Source organism: Cetorhinus maximus, chromosome 4 (genome assembly GCF_964194155.1).
Source record: "Cetorhinus maximus chromosome 4, sCetMax3.hap1.1, whole genome shotgun sequence".
Classification (NCBI taxonomy): Eukaryota; Metazoa; Chordata; class Chondrichthyes; order Lamniformes; family Cetorhinidae; genus Cetorhinus; species Cetorhinus maximus.
The window spans coordinates 108,619,554-108,638,421 of NC_135882.1; the positions used below are offsets into that span (position 1 = coordinate 108,619,554).

Below are 18,868 nucleotides of genomic sequence, written 5' to 3' on the forward strand. Positions count from 1 at the left end.
GGACAGCAGCTGTTCAAGGCTACGGCTCCGCAGCACCTTCAAGGGCAATTAGGGATAGGCAGTAAATGCTGGCCTAGCCTGTGATGCCCACATCCCATGAAAAGGTTGAAAAAAATCTAGTAATCTAGCAGTCCAGGTTAATGCTCTGGGGACATAGTTTAATTTAATGGTGGGTTTTGAATCTAATAAACCTGGAATTATAAAGCTGATGACCACGGAAGTATCAATTGTTGTAAAACCCCATCTGGTCCTCATGTCCTTTAGGGATGGATCTACCGTTCTTTCCTGGTCTGACTTACAGGCAATTCCAGACCTATAGCAATATGGTTGATTCTTAACTGTCCTCAGTGGCCTAGTAAGCCACTCAATTCAAGGGAAATTAGGGATGGGCAACAAAACCCATGGAAGAATAAAGAAAATGGTGGTTCACCAATTGCTGCCTCTCTCCCTCTAGAAGGATCATTCACCTGCAAGTAAGAACTTTGCTGTTCATGACCTCACAACAAAATAATCCATTAATGCCATGACACTGACAGAAACATATTTCTCAGCTACTATCTCCATCACCCCTACAGAAAAGATAAATTCCTGAAAGCTGGTGCCTTTTTAGTTGAAAACACTTTCCTTGCCACTACCAGTAGAATTACTGGCCTAAACTTTTCATTCTAAGTACATGGATTTGGGAAGGTACACATATAAATCTAGAAGGTACAATGAAGGACAAAAACTGTTAATTCCAAAAGCCGCATAGATTGTGAGTAGGTGAAAGAATGGGAGATGTAATTTCGAGAGAAAAAGTGATGTAGAGTACAGTAGGCAATAGATTGGGAGAGAATGTGTAGATGAAGAGAGGAATTTGGGGATCCATGTACATAAATCGTTTAAGCACTAATTTACAGGTTCATAAAGAATAACGACCTAAATCTTCTGTTCTCTGGATGGTTGTACACCAGAAGGTGGACTGGGGGACCCCTCTGAAGTCCGCACACACTCACTACACGGGAATTGTCAGGAAATTTCAACTTCCATTGGGCAATTACCTGCATCTGGAACCCTCTGAACCTCTGATTTAAAGTTGGAGACTTCGGATGGTTCTGACTCACTTAAAATAGGTACCCAGGAAAAGTGAGAAATATTAAAACCAATTCTACCTCATGGTAACTATACTACTGACCCCAACTATCCCACCCTGATCCCACCACCTTCCGACCATACCCTCACCCCTCCCCAACCCAGTTTTCCCTCACCCACTTACTCGCCATCCTGCTCCCTTACATCCATTCCGTCTCTCCTGTTAAAGTGGCTTTGGGATTTTGCTGGCTGGGCCAGCATTTATTGCCTAACCCTACTTGCCCTCGAGAAGGTGGTGAGCTGCCTTCTTGAACTGCTACAGTCCATGTGGTGTAGGTGCACCCACATTGCTGTTAGGAAGGGAGTTCCAGGATTTTGACTCAGCGACAGTGAAGGAACAACGATATATGTCCAAGTCAGGATGGTGAGTGATTTGGAGAGAGCTTCCAGGTGGTGGTGTTCCCATCTATCTGCTGCCCTTGTCCTTCTGGATGGTAGTGGTTGTGGGTTTGGAAGGTGCTAAGGAGTCTTAATGAATTCCTGCAGTGCATCTTGTAGATGGTACAGACTGCTGCTACCGTGCGTTGGTGGAGGGAGTGAATGTTTATGTGGTGCCAATCAAGAGGGCTGTATTTGTCCTGAATGGTGTCAAGCTTCTTTAGTGTTGTGGGAGTCACGCTCATCCAGGCAAGGGGGGAATATTCCATCACATTCTTGACTTGTGCCTTGTAGATGGTGTACAGGCTTTGGGGTGTCAGGAGGTGAGTTACTCGCCGCAGGATTCCTAGCCGCTGACCTGCTCTTGTAGCCACAGTATTTATATGGCTATTTCAGTTTATTTTCTGGTCAATGGTAACCCCTCGGATGTTGATAGTGGGGGATTCAGTGATGGTAATATCATTGGTCATCAAGGGGCATTCAAGAGATTCTCTCCTATTGGAGATGGTCATTGCCTGGCACTTGAGTGGCACAATTGTTACTTGCCACTTGTCAGCCCAAGCCTAGATATTGTCCAGGTCTTGCTGCATTTGGACATGGGCTTCTTCAGTATCTGAGGAGTCATGATGGTGCTGAACATTGTGCAATCATCAGCGAGCATCCCCACTTCTGACCTTATGATGGAAGGAACGTCATTGATGAAGCAGCTGAAGATCGAGGACACTGCCCTGAGGAACTCCTGCAGTGACGTCCTGGAGCTGAGGTGACTGACCTCTAACAACCACAACCATTTTCCTTAGTGTTAGGTATGACTCCAACCAGCGAAGAATTTTCCCCAATTCCCATTGACTTCAGTTTTGCTAGGACTCCTTGATGCCACACTTGGTCAAATGTGGCCTTGATGTCAAGGGAGTCACTCTCGCCTCACCTCCGGAGTTCAACTCTTTTGTCCATGTTTGAACCAAGGCTGTAATGATGTCAGGATCTGAGTGGCCCTGGCGGAACCCAAACTGGGGGTCAGTGAGCAGGTTATTGCTAAGCAAGTGGCGCTTGATAGCACTGTCAATGACCCCTTCCATTACTTAACTGATGATTGAGAGTAGACCGATGAGGCGGTAATTGGCCGGGTTGGATTTGGCTTGCTTTTTCTGTACAGGACGTACCTGGGCAATTTTCCATATAGCCGGGTAGATGCCAGTGTTGTAGCTGTACTAGAACAGCTTGGCTAAGGGCACGACAAGTTCTGGAGCGCAAGTCTTCAGTACTATTGCTCGAGTATTGTCAGGGCCCATAACCTTTGCACTATCCAGTGCCTTCAGCCATTTCCTGATATCACATGGAGTGAATCAAATTGACTGAAGACTGGCATCTGTGATGCTGGGGATCTCCAGAGGAGGCAGAGATGGATCATCTACTCGGCACTTCTGGCTGAAGAAGCCCCAGGTCTCAATTTAGGCAGGCAGCAGGCTCACCACAATGGCCTAATATATTTAAATATACGCCTTTTGTTGTTGGGATCCAAAAACCATTTTGCATTAATCAGCAATGCCACCGTTACTTTAACTCCACTACCCACCCTTGACATATCACAAGCAGTACAGGTGGGTGGTACGCATTTCCTGCTCTGCGTAACAGGATTCTCACTTGCTCTCACATACATTACTGAAAATGTTTGGCAAATAACTTGCACTCGGTTCAGTTATTTTAAGCTCGAAATCAATTTTAAAATTCCTTAAGTTGCTTGTCAACCTTTACAAAGCTCAATGGGGTACACAATGTTTTTTTTCTGAAAATGGGAATTATTTTGGCTATTTCTGGTTAGAGGAGAAGGAAGTGAAACAGCAGCAAAGGCAGAAAGACTATATGGAACCGTAGCTGCAGGAAGACAACAGGAGAAATCTTTACCCTTCCAACAAGAGGTGCACTTTCCAGAGATCTAGGTTACCACCTCCTCGTTGCTGTTGATCAACATTATTGTAGGATTCAACCTTTTGCCTCCAACTCCTTGTAGGTTGCAAACATCAGTATCATTCAATCTGCAGGTCATGTTTACATTAACCAGGCAAGCAATGCAGTTTCCTGAAGTAGATAATTTCATTTCCCCCCATGAATAAAATGGAAACAGGATAGGATTCTGGAATTCATGCAGATTACAGGCTTCCCTCATGTCCATGGTGTCATTGATGTTGCCATGTGGACTTCTGATAAGTCCTTTGTCTTTGTGAATCACAAGGGCTTCCATTCCATTAATGTGCAAATGATTAATAACCAGCAGCACATCATGCACAGTGCCCACTTTTCTAGCTGCTGCCAAGATACATTTATCTTAGTCTTCCTATTTGTTGCCACTGTACAAAGAGGAGCTGGCTTGGAAATGTGTGTTTATACGCAGGTAACAGTTAAGTGAATAAAGGGGAAGGAAAGGGAAAATATCCACCATGTCGTCAGCCCATTTCCACCGCTGCTTGTCCTCCATCTGCTAATAATGATGTTGAATAGAATCCCAAGGTGGGCAGTATTTGGACTTCCACGGTTTCTAATCACCTTGTTGGGCAACCACTACATTAGAAGGATAGGCTTTATAGTCTGTATGGCCTTTCTGATCTCTGACATAAAGTATAAGGAGTATTTTTTTCAAAGTTGAAATGAAAATGCAATAAAGGGTAGAGGACAGCAGTCTGTCCCACTGGATTCCAGACTACACACCAACTATTGCAGAGTACAAACAACCTGACCCAGCTCCTTTTCCAGACTGATATGAAGTAATTTCTATGCAACGCACAAGGCAGTGCCAACTGATTCTCCCTTCCTATGAGAAAACATAAGGTCCCCAATTAAGCTCAGAAAGTCCACATTTTGGAGGAATTCAAATCCAATGTGGAGATATCAAATTATCAGGTGATGATGAATCATATCAGCTGAATCAGAATCAGGTGATGAAGAATCATATACCTAGGTTCAGAGTTTCAGATTAGATTACTTTTCAACAATTCTTGTTCATATAAAGTTAAACCACAAAGTTTTAGTGAAACATGTAAGTTTATGAATTTACATTATACAACACAATGTGGTTTTGGGCAAACTGGTTTAGGCTGGATCAGCAATATAATGGAAAAATATTAAAACTTGGCATGTAGTTACAATGTAAAGTTTACAATGCAAAGTTTACATTGTACTTTCATTTTGCAATATGGATTAAAATAATTAAAGGAAACCCATTCAACACAGTATTAACTTTGTTTCGCTCGTGTACAGCATTCACCATTAACCACACGTGACTGAAAACCACATTTAACATAAAAAGGAACAAAACAGAAGAATAATGGATCACTTGCTTTTTTTTATTCCACATTGAGAAATGTCAGAATTAAGAATAGATCAAATCCACAGGTCTTCCTCAGCTAATGCCTGATTTGTTTTCAAAAGGTGTGGTAGGTGATGTGAAGCAGTTACCAGGGACACAGTTGAGGCAACACCTTCCCTTTGCAGTCTTACTCAAGTAAGCTACAAGAAGTGAAGGCATCATAAAACAGTAATAGCCATGCAGGATAACGGAGATGAAGGTAGTTGTGCTCAACCGTGACATCATTGCGCAGTTTCATCTTCAATTAGTTCTAGTCTACGAGGCCCATACAGTAGAACATAGGCTATGTGCCAGTCACCACCACCAGACAACTTCAGAATATCTTCAGGTGCCACAACACTGACTTTATCATCGTCGAATTTGATCCACTCATCTAAAAATTAATTAAATGAAAATGAAAAACGAAAACTTCCACATTTAAGTACACATGACATACAAACCTTTGTTGCGATATACATTTGCGTTTAATCAGTGCTGATTTTCTAAATTTACTTCAAAGCTGCTTGTTAGAATACATTTGCAACAGGCAAGACTTTAAAAATTTGTGGCAGCTCTGTAGCACACCTACATTAAACAAGTACAGAGATATACAGACATAAAATCTTTCACGAATAAAAACAGCAAAGCAAAGCCTGCCAAAGATATACATGGCGTATGTCAATGCTGAATCTCCAACTGCTACTAGAGAGGAACTAAAGTTTCTTTCCAGTATTAGCTGGGAATTGCTTAAGTTATTGTGGACTAAAAAAAATTCCAGGGCTGTTGTTTCAGAGTGGGAAGGTCATGGGTTCGACATTGTGCTCCACTTCTTGGAAGTGATGTGATAGCTCCCTGCAAAGGAGAAGTGAGTGAGCAAGGGCAGAAAAACAAATGGGAATGCTGTGCCTGGACAGTGCCTCACCTTTCCAGCAGGTAGCCAGAAGAGGTCCTGATGGAAGATCTGGAAGCAAGATCTCAGAAAACATGCTCAGGTAAGCAGATGCTAAGATAAATTGTCAAGAATCAATTTTCAATTGCACACAGTTTTGTGGCAATCGCATCCTATCAGAACATGGAGCCAGGAAATAGGTCCTCTGTATTAAACACTCATTTTCCAATTCAGTGGCAGTTTGTTTCTTCCCACACAAACTAGTACATGGATTTTCATGAATTTATACTCGCTATCTTGGAGGAGCATTTTATGGATTAGTTAAAATATTCCACAAATATTAATGATTTAAATAAATGTGGTTCTCCATATTGTGTTAAGCTTGCCAATGGCACAAAGTATATAGAAAGGAATGCAGATGGGTGTATAAAATTACAAACACTGATTGATTTCAACACAGGCTACCCTGAGCTCATCCATTTTGGATCAAACAAGGATAGATCCGAGTGTTATTTAAATGGTGAAAAGCCAGGAACAGTGGAGGTCGAGAAAGATTGAGGGGTCGATGTACAGAGATCATTAAAATGTAGTGACCAGGTACAAAAATTATCAAGAAGGCTAAAAGACTGTTAGCCTTTATAACTAGAGGGCTAGAATATGAAGGAGTGGAGGCTTTGCTATAGCTGTACAAAGCCATGGCTAGACCACATCTGGAGTACTAAGTACAGTTCTGAGCACTGCAACTTTGAAAGAATATATTGGCCTTGCACAGATTCAGAACTATGGCTCCAAAGGTTAAATTACATAAATTAGGCTTGTATTCCCTGGAGTAATTTGATTTGATTGAGGCTTATAGGATTTTGAAACAAACTGTTAAGAGTAAAACGTTTTCCCCTTGGTCGAAAACTTCTCTCCTGTAAGGCCCGACTCTGATTTTAAGGTTATGATACATTTCCTCAAACAAAAGATGGGAGAGGTATGGAATACTCTGTCAAAATACTGTGGATGCTAATTCAATTCAGTTTCAAATCTGAAATAGATATACTTTTGCCAGCCAAGGGTAATAAGAGATCTGAAGCCAAGAGAGGGTTAAGATACAGATCAATCATGATCTCACTGAATGTTCAAGGGGCTGAATTGACTTACTCTTGGTCCTATTCCAGTGGGCCAATCTGTAGCAAAACCTGCTCAGAATGCAGTGTTGATCCAGCCCTTCCAGTTACACAATGTGATATAACTGAGGAACAAGTTGGGATGGTGGGGCAGCAGGGAGATAAGCTGTACACTTAATTTTACATTCATAAGAGTTAAAGTAATCTAAAAACTTCCCTCAGTTTTTTCTTCTCCTTCCTGAAGGTGCCGACTTACAGTCAAGTTTGGCTCCATAGGCATGGGGGTTTCTAGCACTTAGGCTATTAATTATATACCTATGTGGACAATAAACGGCTGAGGGATTTTCAACAATAAATAGACATTATAACTGGGCTGATGCCCACACGCGCGCACACACACGCTCACTTTCTACAGTCATCTGATAGGGATAAGGAGCAGAAACCAATTTTCCACCCTCCAGTTCTATTGTTGCACTCCTACCGTGGCTCTGGCTGAGATCAGCTAATCATGTAGCTGCTTTGCTTGATTCTGCTCATTGCCTTGCATGTTTGGAGCCAATTTTTACTTCGCAAATCACCAAGAAAATACCAAACATCACAGTAGTTCTGGGAACCCAATTCTTAGGTGTAGATAGCACTGCGGCAAAGCTGCAATCACTCTGGGTCTGGCAGAGTAAGCGATTGCATTCTGTTGCTTTTCTCCTCCTCCCCCAGTGGAAAATAAACTGCTATGTTGCAAAGTTCTCAAGATTAAAGGTTGAAGTATTCATGGTTACATTTCTCCATTAGATGCACAAGGCTCAAGAACAATGTATAGTTTATAAATTTAAAAGTCTTTTCCAAAAAGAAATGTTCCCATTAACATTAAGACCATTTGATTGAAGCATCTTTCATCTCTTACCTGAACATACAGTGAAACCTGTAAATTACAGAAACTTTAGGCACTGGCATGATGTCTTTCTTTGTGGGTGTTCTTATTTTCTAGATGTACTGTATTTTTCCCAATCTTGAAGAATTAACTGAGATCATGATCAGCACCCAAATAATTTGCAATGCTAAAAGTCCCCCTCCCACACACTAGTGTTCAGCTCTGTTCATGTAACAGTTTTGCAGTTTAAATTTCTATCTTGTTTCAAACCACTTTCACTGGAGCAGAGTGTAACTTCAGTTTCTCAGTTCTACTTAGCAACATTAGGGCAGTCACAGGACAAAAAGTGGAAAATGTGATAACAGGTTGTTCTGGTATAGTGAAGCTTCCAAATGCAAGCCTAAGAATGGATTGAGAACATCTGGGAGGGAAAAGGCAACGGGTCACATTATGTGGAGGAGTGAAACTGGTTCAGTCGTGGGCCTGCAGGAAGACTGATAAACAATCCCAAGAGTCTCAGCTACCACGCTATAGAGCGGCAGACACACCCAAACCAGCCAATGACCTCCACTCCCCAAAGCCAAAGCTCTTCAAAGTATTGGATCCGGAATCAGAAGCTGAGGGAAAAAAGATGGTAAAGTCAGGGAGAGTGGAGCTGCTAGCAGCTGATGAGCGCATGGACACTGCACTGAGGTAGAAATGGACCGTGTCTCTTGCTGTTTGCACGCTATTCACTTGATTGGAGGCTGATGAGGTCAGTGTGAGGTGGCAGCAGGTTCTATGAAAGAAACAGCTTTTGTGAAATGGAGAGCTCTTTACCCAGCACTCATAGCAAAAGAATAGCATTGTAAAAGAAGCAACTTCTGTAACATGGGGAGTTCAATATCTAGCATTCTTGGTAGCAGAAAAACCGAACTAACATTGGGATAAAGTTCTGCAAGCATTCAATTGCAGAGGTAGAATGGTTCCTCTGCTGCTATGAATGCTGGGTAAAGAGCTCTCCATTTCACGAATGTTGTTTCTTTCATAGAACCCGCTGCTCCCTCACACTGACCTGTGTATTGTGTTTTGGCCCTCAGTGGTTTTCTGGAAAGAAAACTGATTAAAAGGTGCTACCAACTCTGTTCACAAGTTCTCCTAAAAGATGCAACTTTAATAAGAAACTGAGAAGATGGGTGAGTTCCAAAGTGCTGCAACTCTACACATTAAAAATAATTCCTGACTGACTTACTGAAGCACCTTTGTTTTATTAGTTGGCCAATGCAAAACATGTATAAAACAAGAAACATTACCTGATTTTCTTCTAACCCAAGCTACATAATGACCAGATGAACTCGACCTTCCTTGATGCGTTAGCACTGCCATTAGGTCATAGTACCCACTGTTATTTGAACCTAAATCTGTTAAAATAAAACCAGAATTAGTTTCAATATGAAGCATGTTAAACAACATGCATGGCACAACTTTAATTTGCACACTGTCAAGTTATCGATCTCAGTTTACTCATGTATGAAGACACCAGCAGAGGCCTAGTTAGCTGTCAACTCAAACCAATATTTTAAGCCGGGGAAAAACTTTGTCAGCCAGATTGCAGATGGTAGTTTGGGCTTGGAAGTAGAGGGTCCCAGACGTAATAACAAAATCACAAAACTGCTTTTTTTAAAAAAGCCGTCCATCCACATATTGTGAACTGACAGCAACCATTCACTTATAACTTGATTCTTAAGAACTGATGGCATAGAAATTAAGTAAAATATCCAAAAAATTCCTGTACCAGCTTTCTGGCTTGTTCAGTATGTCTAGCTTGAGTGTCATTTCAAGCATCTAAGAATGGCCACAGCTTTTACTCTGGAAGTAAATTTAAATTGGTTCCCTAATCTACTCAGCAGCACATTAAAACTGTTATCACAGTAAACCGTTGTTATATTCCAATATCAAGCCAAAGCTGAGGTATTATAAACAAGTTTCCAAGCCACGTACAATCAAAAAATAATAATAAAATGATAGGAAAAGCCCTGTTAAAGTCTAGATTATGCAAATAATACGTATCTTCTACACACCATAGGACCAAAGCCCAACTTACCCTGGTTGGTTCTGGTATGTCGTGCATCCACATAAAAATGCAATCATTAGATTGCAAACAGATGGCACTTCACATGTTCTCAATGTAGCCTACTGTACGAAACCTGTACTATTGCACTACTTCAATTTGACCTGCACGAAACTGAAACTAAACAGTAATCATCTACTCAATGGCATGGCATGGTCCAAGAGGATTGCTGGATAGGGTTGTAGTATGTGAACGACATTAATTGTTTGTAAAATGCTGATGATCCTAAAAAGACAGGTAGCCTACAGTTGTTCATTAACCACTCACATGCCATGCGAGTACAGCAAGGTAGTACAATTAGTTGCAGGCCTCCAACAGGGGGCTGCAACATCAGCTGTCAAACTGAATTTGTGTAGAACTCAAATTTAAATGGTAATGTTTAGTAAAGGTAGATTCACAGACAATATGAATTGAAAGTTGATTGAGATATGTGGGATGCAGCTGTAACCTCTAAAATGCCCCATCAAAATAGTAGCGATACAAAATGCACCCAACCATCCACTTGGGCATTACACTGCTTGGTTACTAGTTTGCCAAAGGTCATTGTACCAAAGGAAACATAACCATTGTAATTTACAAAATTGCTTTGTATGAAACACACAAGTAACTTAGTTTTCTGCAAACACTCCCTTTTTGACTTGTCCAAGTAAGTGAGAGCAACATTTGCTACCAGCTCCAGGTGAATTATATAGACTATCTGATCATGTGCCCTCTCATTCTCAATCTTTCCACCAGTGGGAACATTTTTGCCCATATTTACTTTGTCCAGACCCCTCATGATTTTGAATACATCTATCAAATCTCCTCTTAGCCTTCTCTCCTCCAAAAAAAATATGGTCCCAACTTCTCCAATCTATCTATGTAACTGAAGTTCCTAATCACATTAGGCCGAATGACCTCCTACCGTGCTGTACAATTCTGAATCTGTAAACCAAATGCTAAAGCTGGGAATTTAGTGCAAGCGATATCCTCTGGCAAGTATTTCTCAAACTGCAACTTAGATTAACATTTAGAATTTGATTTATAAACTGCAAGCTAGTTAAGATATCTAGTTAACAGACACTGCTCATCAATGGCCCTTTCATGTAGCTTTATTTCTTTAAAAAGTTATCCAAAATATGCTTTAACAATAAAAACCTATTCACCTTCAGTAATGAATGATTACTTCATTCTACAGGACACTTTGGACCAATCTCACATTAGAACAAAGTATTAATTATCTACTTACCATCAGGGAAATAAAATGGTGCATACTTGACTTCCTTTGGCTCTCCACTTCCATTCTTAGTGTCAGCCTAATAATAAAACGAATGTGATGGTATACAAAAAAAATCTAGTGATTAAAAGTGGCTAAGATCCAAACTGGGGAAACAGAAGCAACAATTCATTTTAGGTTCTGTTAAATGGTCATCCATCAAAAATGTTGACTTGGTTTCTCACTTCACAGATGCTGCCTGATCTATTCAGAGTATTAATCAAGAAATAATTGGGAGTAACAAAAGTAACCCAATAAATTATGGGGACTTTAATCTTCATATAGATTGCACAAATCAAATTGGCAAAGGATGAGCTCATAGAATGCATATGAGACAGTTTCCTAGAATAATACACCAGGGATAAGGCTAATATAAAAAAAACAGAAAATGCTCGAAATACTCAACATGCCTGGCAGCATCTGTCAGACCTGAAACATTGTTTCACTCCGTCGTGAGAAAAGGCTAATTTTGATGTTGTATTGTGAAATGAGATAAGGATAATTAGCAATCTCATATTAAAGGATCTTATGGGGCAGAGCGGTCATATAATGATAGAATTTCAAATTAAGTTTGAAAGTGACATACTTAAACTCAAAACAAGAGCCTTAAACTTAAATAAAGCTAATTACAAGAGTATGATGGACATACTGATTAAGGTTAATTGGAAAAATAAATTAAGGTAGAACAGCAGTTGCGCAGTGACAAGCATTTAAAGAAATAATTGGATTCCGTGATTAGACAGTACTTGCTTAACAATCCTGAGTGTGCTAACAATTAGACTAACTATATATATATATATATATATCTAGGCATTGCACCTTTTTAAAATTAAACAGAAGTGTGGGGCACAATAATTCCCTGGTGCATTCAACATGGCAATGTCTTGAACAGAGTCAACTTGCCAACCAATCAGCACCCTTTTCTCATGCAGTAAAATTGTTGCTCCCTTTGAAATTTGGCATTCTTGCATTTGTCCTGAGTGCAAGAAGAAAAGCTTCGACAGCATGTCTCTTTCTTCAGCAATACTAAATAAATCATTCAAAACTCTTAAAAATACATTTCATTGAAAACAAAAACTCCATGGCAAAAGTGATCCATCCATCATTGACCAAGGATGTTAAGGATAGTATGAGACTAAAAGAAGAGGCTTATGTTTCAAATAGAGTAAGCCTAAGGATTGGGAGAGTTTTAGACATAAGCAAAGGTCAACCAAAAAAGGAAAAAAGTTGAATGACAGTAAGCCAGCAAGAAATATAAAAATGAATTGTTAGAGCTTATACATCTATGTATAAAGGAAGAGAATAGCAAAAATAAACGTTGGTCCCTTATAAGCAAAGATGGGAGAAATTATAATGGGGAATAAGGAAATGGCAGAGACGCAAAACAAATGTTATTTTGTGTCTGTCTGCATAGAAGACACGAAAATAATACCAAAAGTAGTGTGGAGCCATGGGGCCAATGTAAGTGAGGAACTTAAAGTAATTAATACCAGCAGGAGAAAAGGAACTAAAAGCCAACAAATCCCCTGGGCTTGATGACCTACATCTAAAAGAAGTGGATACAGAGACAAGGGGTGTATTGTATCTTCTAAAATTCCCCAGATCATAGAACTGTACCAGGGGTGAAAGGTTATCAGGGTAAGCAGGAATGTGGGGTTGAGACTACTTTCAGATCAGCCATGATCTTATTGAATGGCAGAGCAGGCTCCAGGGGCCGAGTGGTCTACCCCTAATTTGTAGGTTCGTATGTACCAGTGGATTGGAAGATAGCAAAAGTAACATCACTATTCAAAAAAAGAGGGGGGAGAGAAAACAAGGAAGTAAAGGCCAACTAACCTAACAAGAGTCCACAATTTTCCCTGTGACCGATAAGGGGCATTAACAAGGCATTAAGAAAATCACAGTATGCTTAGGCAGAGCCAACATGCTTTTATGAAGGGAAATCATGTCTGCAAATTTAGAGTTCTCTGAGGTTGTAATTAACAAGGTAGATAAAGGTGAACCTGTGGACGTTGTACAGTACAGTGTCTCAAATCCGGCTATCAAAATCCGGAGTTCTCTGAAAACAGGACATTTTTATGATGTACTAGGCATCAATTTTAATTAAGTTAAAAAAAAACTTACCTGGACAATTTGGCTAGGGGCTACATTAACATGCTGTGGTGCCGGACTAGTTACCCCCTTCTCCGCTTGCACGCTGGTCTATTACCATTCTCTGAGTGACCCTTGACCCCAACCAAACCAGCTTGACCTGAACCGCCCATGGCCTGAACTGCCCAACCCGAAATCCAGCAAAATCTAAAATCCGGCACAACCTCAGTCCCGAGGTTGCCGATTTTGAGACACTGTACCTGCATATATGGATTTTCATAAGGCACTCAACAAGGTGCCACAAAAAAAGGTAATTACACAAAATAAGGGTTCATGGGGACAGTAAGCTGAGAGAAGGACACAAAGAGGATGCAAAGGGATATCGACAGATTAGGTGGGCAATAAGGGTGCAGATGGAACATAATGGGGGAAAATGAGAGGTTACTTTGCTCACTCGTGTGGGAAGAATAAAAAAGCAGAGTTTGATGATTAAAAACCTTTTAAAATGTTGATGTTCAGAAACACAAGGGTGTCCTTATGCAACACAAAGTTAGCATGCAGGTACAGTAAGCAATTAAGAAAGGCATACGGTCTGGCAGATTTATTGCAAGAGGAAGTCTTCCTGCAATTTTACAGGGCTTTGGTGAGACCATACGTACAGCACTGTGCATAGTTTTGGGCCTCCTTATCCAAGGAAGGATATACTTGCCTTGGAGATGCAAGAAAAGTTCACTAGGTTGATTCCTGGGATGAGGAGGTTGCCCTGGGCTGAGTGGTTGATTAGATTGGACCTATATTTTCTAAAGTTTAAAAGTGAGGAAATCTCATCAAACATATAAGGCTCCGAGGGAGCTTGACAGAGTAGATGCTGAAAGGTGGTTTACCCTGGCTGGAGAGTTGAAGGCTAGGATAGTGCGTCTCAGGATAAGGGGAGAATCAGTTAAGGAATTTCTTCACTAAGAGTAGTGAAATTTTGGAATTCACTACCCCAATTCTGGAAATTCAGCCTTTGAGTATTTTCAGAGATGAGACATAGATTTTTGGAGTTTAGGGAAATCAAGGGATATAAGGATTGGACTGGGGACTGCATTCAGGCCAAAGATCAGCTACGATCTTTATTGAAAGGTGAAGCAGACTTGAGGATCATTATGGATCTTCCTGCTTCTATTTCTTACATAATGACGTGCTGGGTATTGTATTTCCAGCATTTTCCATTTTTAAATTTATGTCACTGATCTATATAGACACAGAAAACGCTTGTTGAAATATATTTTTCACTGGGTTACTTTCAAAGTTTCCTCACCAGGGCAATATATTTTAAGTAAGGAAAGACATTTTTAAAAATATTCTGCCAACGTTCAGAACTATTTACACACAAAATATGCTGTCAGAATTCAAACCCAGTCAATGCAATGGGTATTCTAATTTTGAACTTAAGATTTAAGGTTTTCAGCAGTTAAGGTAATCTAAGTGCACGATTGCTCTTTTGAATAATGTATCTGACTTTTCCTTACAAGAATGGTGCAATAGAATAGATAATGGCCTTTGACCTTTAGATTAAATCTTGCTCAGAGGATGTGTCTCTTCCTTCAATTAGTTGTAAAGATGTTACTGCAAAATGAGTTTGGGCAACATCAATCAAGATCCTACTTGACATGATCACAGCACTGAAATTGCATGTACTTCAAGAATACATCTGCGAACTCTCAAGCTGCTACTGGACGGCTGATCTAGGAAATGAGGCGGTTCTGTTCTGAAGTAGGGCCGAGACATGTTATTGCATATAGTAGAAGGTGTTTTGCTGTACACGTAACTATGTTACAGTTGGACCATAAATGTTTGATGGGTACCACCACCCCATTCCTCAGCATAGAAATGCTTTACTTTTGGCACAACTGAACATTGTCACTAATTTCGTGCAAAATATTGTACAGTGTTCTCTCACTCTGGCTCATTGTGTAATTAATGCACTGTAGAACAGTTTGACAGAGCAACTTTATTTCTGATTCATTAATCAGTTATGTAATCAGCTAAACTGCACTGAAGGCGGCACTTCGCTAAATGAGAATGGTCCTTTCCAGATTACCTTCATTGTCTGTATATTGACTTTCTGGTCTTCTTGCTCCTTGAATTTTGACCTGTGTGGAACCATTTTTTCTTGTAGCTCTGGTATGCATAGTTCATATACATCCAGCATTAAAGGAAACTTGACATCCTGTGGACAATAATGAAACAAATTTGTTCTATGACTGCTGCAGAAATTGTACCATGAAGTTGTTTACTTTAATATGCCTTCTGCTACAAAAGACTTTGATACAATTTGTAACATTGGAAGTTAAAAGGTACTTTACTGAGCAGCAAATTACAAAGATGACATTGACTGGTCAATTAAAGCTAAACATATGTACAAATATTTTAAACCAAAACTATTACTTTTCCAAATCTAAATTTTTAAAACTGCAAACTCCAACACTCAACAACTGGTACCCAAATTTATTACATTCTTGAGGGAGTTTAAGGAGATATACACTAAATAAAAAGCAATAGGCAGACTGCTGCTCATGGCACACAATAGGCACTTTAAAAGAGAGGAAGATTAGGCAGTCAACCGCTATAGGGCAGGGAAGGCCTCACATTTATAGGGTATTGGATAGAGCTTGGACAAAGAAATGCTGGTGAGGAGGAGCAGCTTTCAGCTGAATAGGAATGGCATCAACATCCCTAGAAAGCATAAATGAAGCAATGAGACAGATTTAAACCGACAGGGGAATGGGAAATATCCAGCACTGGCAGTACAGGGGGAGCAGGATTAATGAAGCTGTTGAAATACAACCAAGTTTAAAATATTATTAAAAAAGAAATCAGCTTTGAAGTCATGAGAGATGAAAACATAAGGGTAGAATTAGGGCTAGGATTTTTTTTTTCTGGTGAGCCTTCTTGAATTGTTGCATTTATTCTTTGTAGTGGTTTGATACATCTGACTGGCTTAAGCACATTGATATGCAAGTCACAGGCTAGACCAGGTAAGAACAGCAGGCTTTCTTTCCTAAGTACATTAGTGAGCCAGTTAGGCTTTTAGCATTTCAACATCGTCATGGTGACTTTTATTTTACCAACTTTTTAATTTCTTTTTTTAAAAAGAAAGAAAACTGAATTTAAATTCCCAAACCACCATAGTGGGATTTGAATTTACAATCTCTAGATTATTAGTACAGGTCTCTGGACTAGTCCAGTAACAAACACGACAGTGCCAGCATGCATAGGTACAAGAAAAGAAACAATGCTGAATTTTATGTTGAACTAACTGTACATTGGAAGCAAACTTTATAGATTCACTAAGATGTTACAAGCAATATGGAACTATAGTTATGAGAAGATGCTCAAGTCACTGGGTTTATTTCCACAGGAAGACAAAAGTTTGAGGAGATTGAGGTTGTTAGGAAATAGAGATAGTTTAAGTAAGTTGTGTGTATTCGGGTGTGTTAAGGATAACGTATATCTTTCAGTTTAATTTATATTTTTCCTCTTTGTGGGTTAAAAGGTAAAACCTGGGATCTAGTTTCATTTTTGAGTGGAGACAGGTCTAAGCTCTGTTTGTATACCTGCATTTCTAATGAGTTTTACGACTCCTGAAGAGAAGTTAAAGCAAACACAAGAGTAGCAAATGGGGTTGAGAGAGGGAGACCCACACCCAAAAAAAACAGCAGTTTGAGTGCAGTTGGAAGGTGGTGCAAGACAGGTAGGACATGAAAAAGGGACAGATAGCAGGTTTCAAACTAAGGGAGAAAATCCCCAAAATCCAGGAGAGTGGAACAGGAGCAAATCCCAAGACGACCTTCTAGTCAAAGGAAGGACAGGAGCCTGGAAAAGGTCCAGTTAAGTGAAGTTGAGTGAGGAACAGAGGCAGGCTCCAAGGAAGAAAAGCTGCAGGAAGCAGATTTAAACGAGAGAGGCCAGAAGGTCCAAAGACACGGCTGAAGGTCTGTAACTCTTTGCTATGGGCATGTGAAGCAGTGGTGTACTATTGATGGCTGAGTCGGTGAGAGTGCGTGGAAGAAAGCCTGAATGCATGTGGTGACCCAGGGAGAGGAACATCGGGAGAAAAGTCCGAAACCATGGAGATGGACCCTTACAGAAGGCATCTGTGAGAAAGCGTTGGTTTGGGAGGAAATTCCAAAGCAAGTTCTTGGAGAGTGGAGATTGGAGACCCTCATGTGAAAGATGGAGTTCAGTGAGACTGGTTAGCTCACAGTGTGACAAGCTTCTGGGGGAGTCGAGGAGAGATCTATAGCATTTGTTTGGGGTGGCATCTGTCACTTGGTTTCAGAGTGTGGTGTGTCTGACCACAGGTCACCTACTAGTTTGCATGGACTATGTACTTATTGTGAACATTAGAGTGTAAGATAATTTTTGTAACTTGTGTTATCCTTACTATTCTGTATATATCTGTAAAAGTATAGTTGTGGATGAAGGAGTAATGTAAGACAGTTCATCTTTCTTTGTTAAATAAATGTTTTTATTGTTTTGTTAAAAGTTCATCAGCAGACTTCTGTGGCTCTGTTCAGCAGCCACTCTCCACATATTTAAACAAAAAATAAAAGTTATGATCTATCACGCTGGGTTCCACCCTGGGATCAGGCTTGCCAGCAGTAACATCAGCTGGGGTCGTAACAATTATGAAGAGTTTTGATACAATGAGTAGGGAAACACTATTTCTTCTGCTTATGGAGTCACTGGTGAGACATCAGCAATTTAAAATTGTCATTGAGTTTTAGGAGAAGTTACTTTTTGTTGGAAAATACAGAAGGAATGTCTCACTATGAAGGATAGGTGAAGCAGGGACTACTGTACCTTTAAGGAAAAAGTGGGCAATATTTGATGCAGAGGAAGAGGTCTACGGACATAGAGCACAGAAGTGGGATTGTGTTTGGCAAAAGCAAACTACTATCGATGCTGGAAATCGGAAAAAAAACCCAAAATCTGGAGTACCTGGCAGAAAGAGTTGCCATTTCAGGTTGGTGACCTTTCATCAGAACTCTGAAAGGACATCGACCTAAAACATGAACTGTTTTTCTCTCCACAGGTGTTGTCAGACTTCCTGAGTATTTCTGGGATCACACTGGATTGGTTTAGCAAAGCACTGACACCAACGTTTTTCCTCTTCACTGCAAGATTCTTTGGTACCTTGCAATGCTTTCAGATAACCATTTGCACTATATGTCAATTTCCTGACATAGTTCCAGGAAATTTAACAAGTTGCTTCAAAACAATAGCATTGGTATGGGTAGCAATAAGAATTAAAAGGGAGAAAAAAAACTGGCTGGAGTGGCATAAAGGCCCCTTAACAGTTATACTATCAGACAGATTATTACTCAAGAAATAAGAGGAGCTTGTAACAAAGGTAATGCTCCATATTGACTAGATAAATCAAATAAGTAAAACTAGTTTGGAGGACAAGTTCATGGAATACATTTGAGATGGTTCCCTAGAATAATCAACCAAGCAGAGATCAGTCTTTAATGGAACTATCTTGTGTAACAAGATAGTATTTGCTAGTAATCTCACAATTCATAGTAAGTTTTCCTCTGGGAAAGTGTGATCATAATGATCGGATTTTACACCAAGTTTGAGTGTGACATATTTAAGTACAAAACTAGAGTATTAAACATAAAGACAACTTACTTAGGTATG

General features: G+C 40.0%; 1 protein-coding gene across 2 annotated transcripts in view; it reads right to left on the reverse strand.

The window, feature by feature from the left end:
- Positions 1 to 4,829: 4,829 nt before the first annotated feature.
- The window catches only part of usp14 (ubiquitin specific peptidase 14 (tRNA-guanine transglycosylase)), a 54,265-nt gene continuing 40,226 nt past the window's right edge, over positions 4,830 to 18,868 (reverse strand). For both annotated transcript variants that reach the window (XM_078540615.1, XM_078540616.1), the window contains 4 exons: positions 15,264 to 15,392; positions 11,060 to 11,126; positions 9,014 to 9,121; positions 4,830 to 5,246 (listed from right to left, as the gene is read on the reverse strand). In XM_078540615.1, coding sequence (XP_078396741.1) covers positions 5,095 to 5,246; positions 9,014 to 9,121; positions 11,060 to 11,126; positions 15,264 to 15,392 — 456 coding nt within the window. In that variant the 3' untranslated portion in view covers positions 4,830 to 5,094. The remainder of the gene's footprint in view (positions 5,247 to 9,013; positions 9,122 to 11,059; positions 11,127 to 15,263; positions 15,393 to 18,868) is intronic.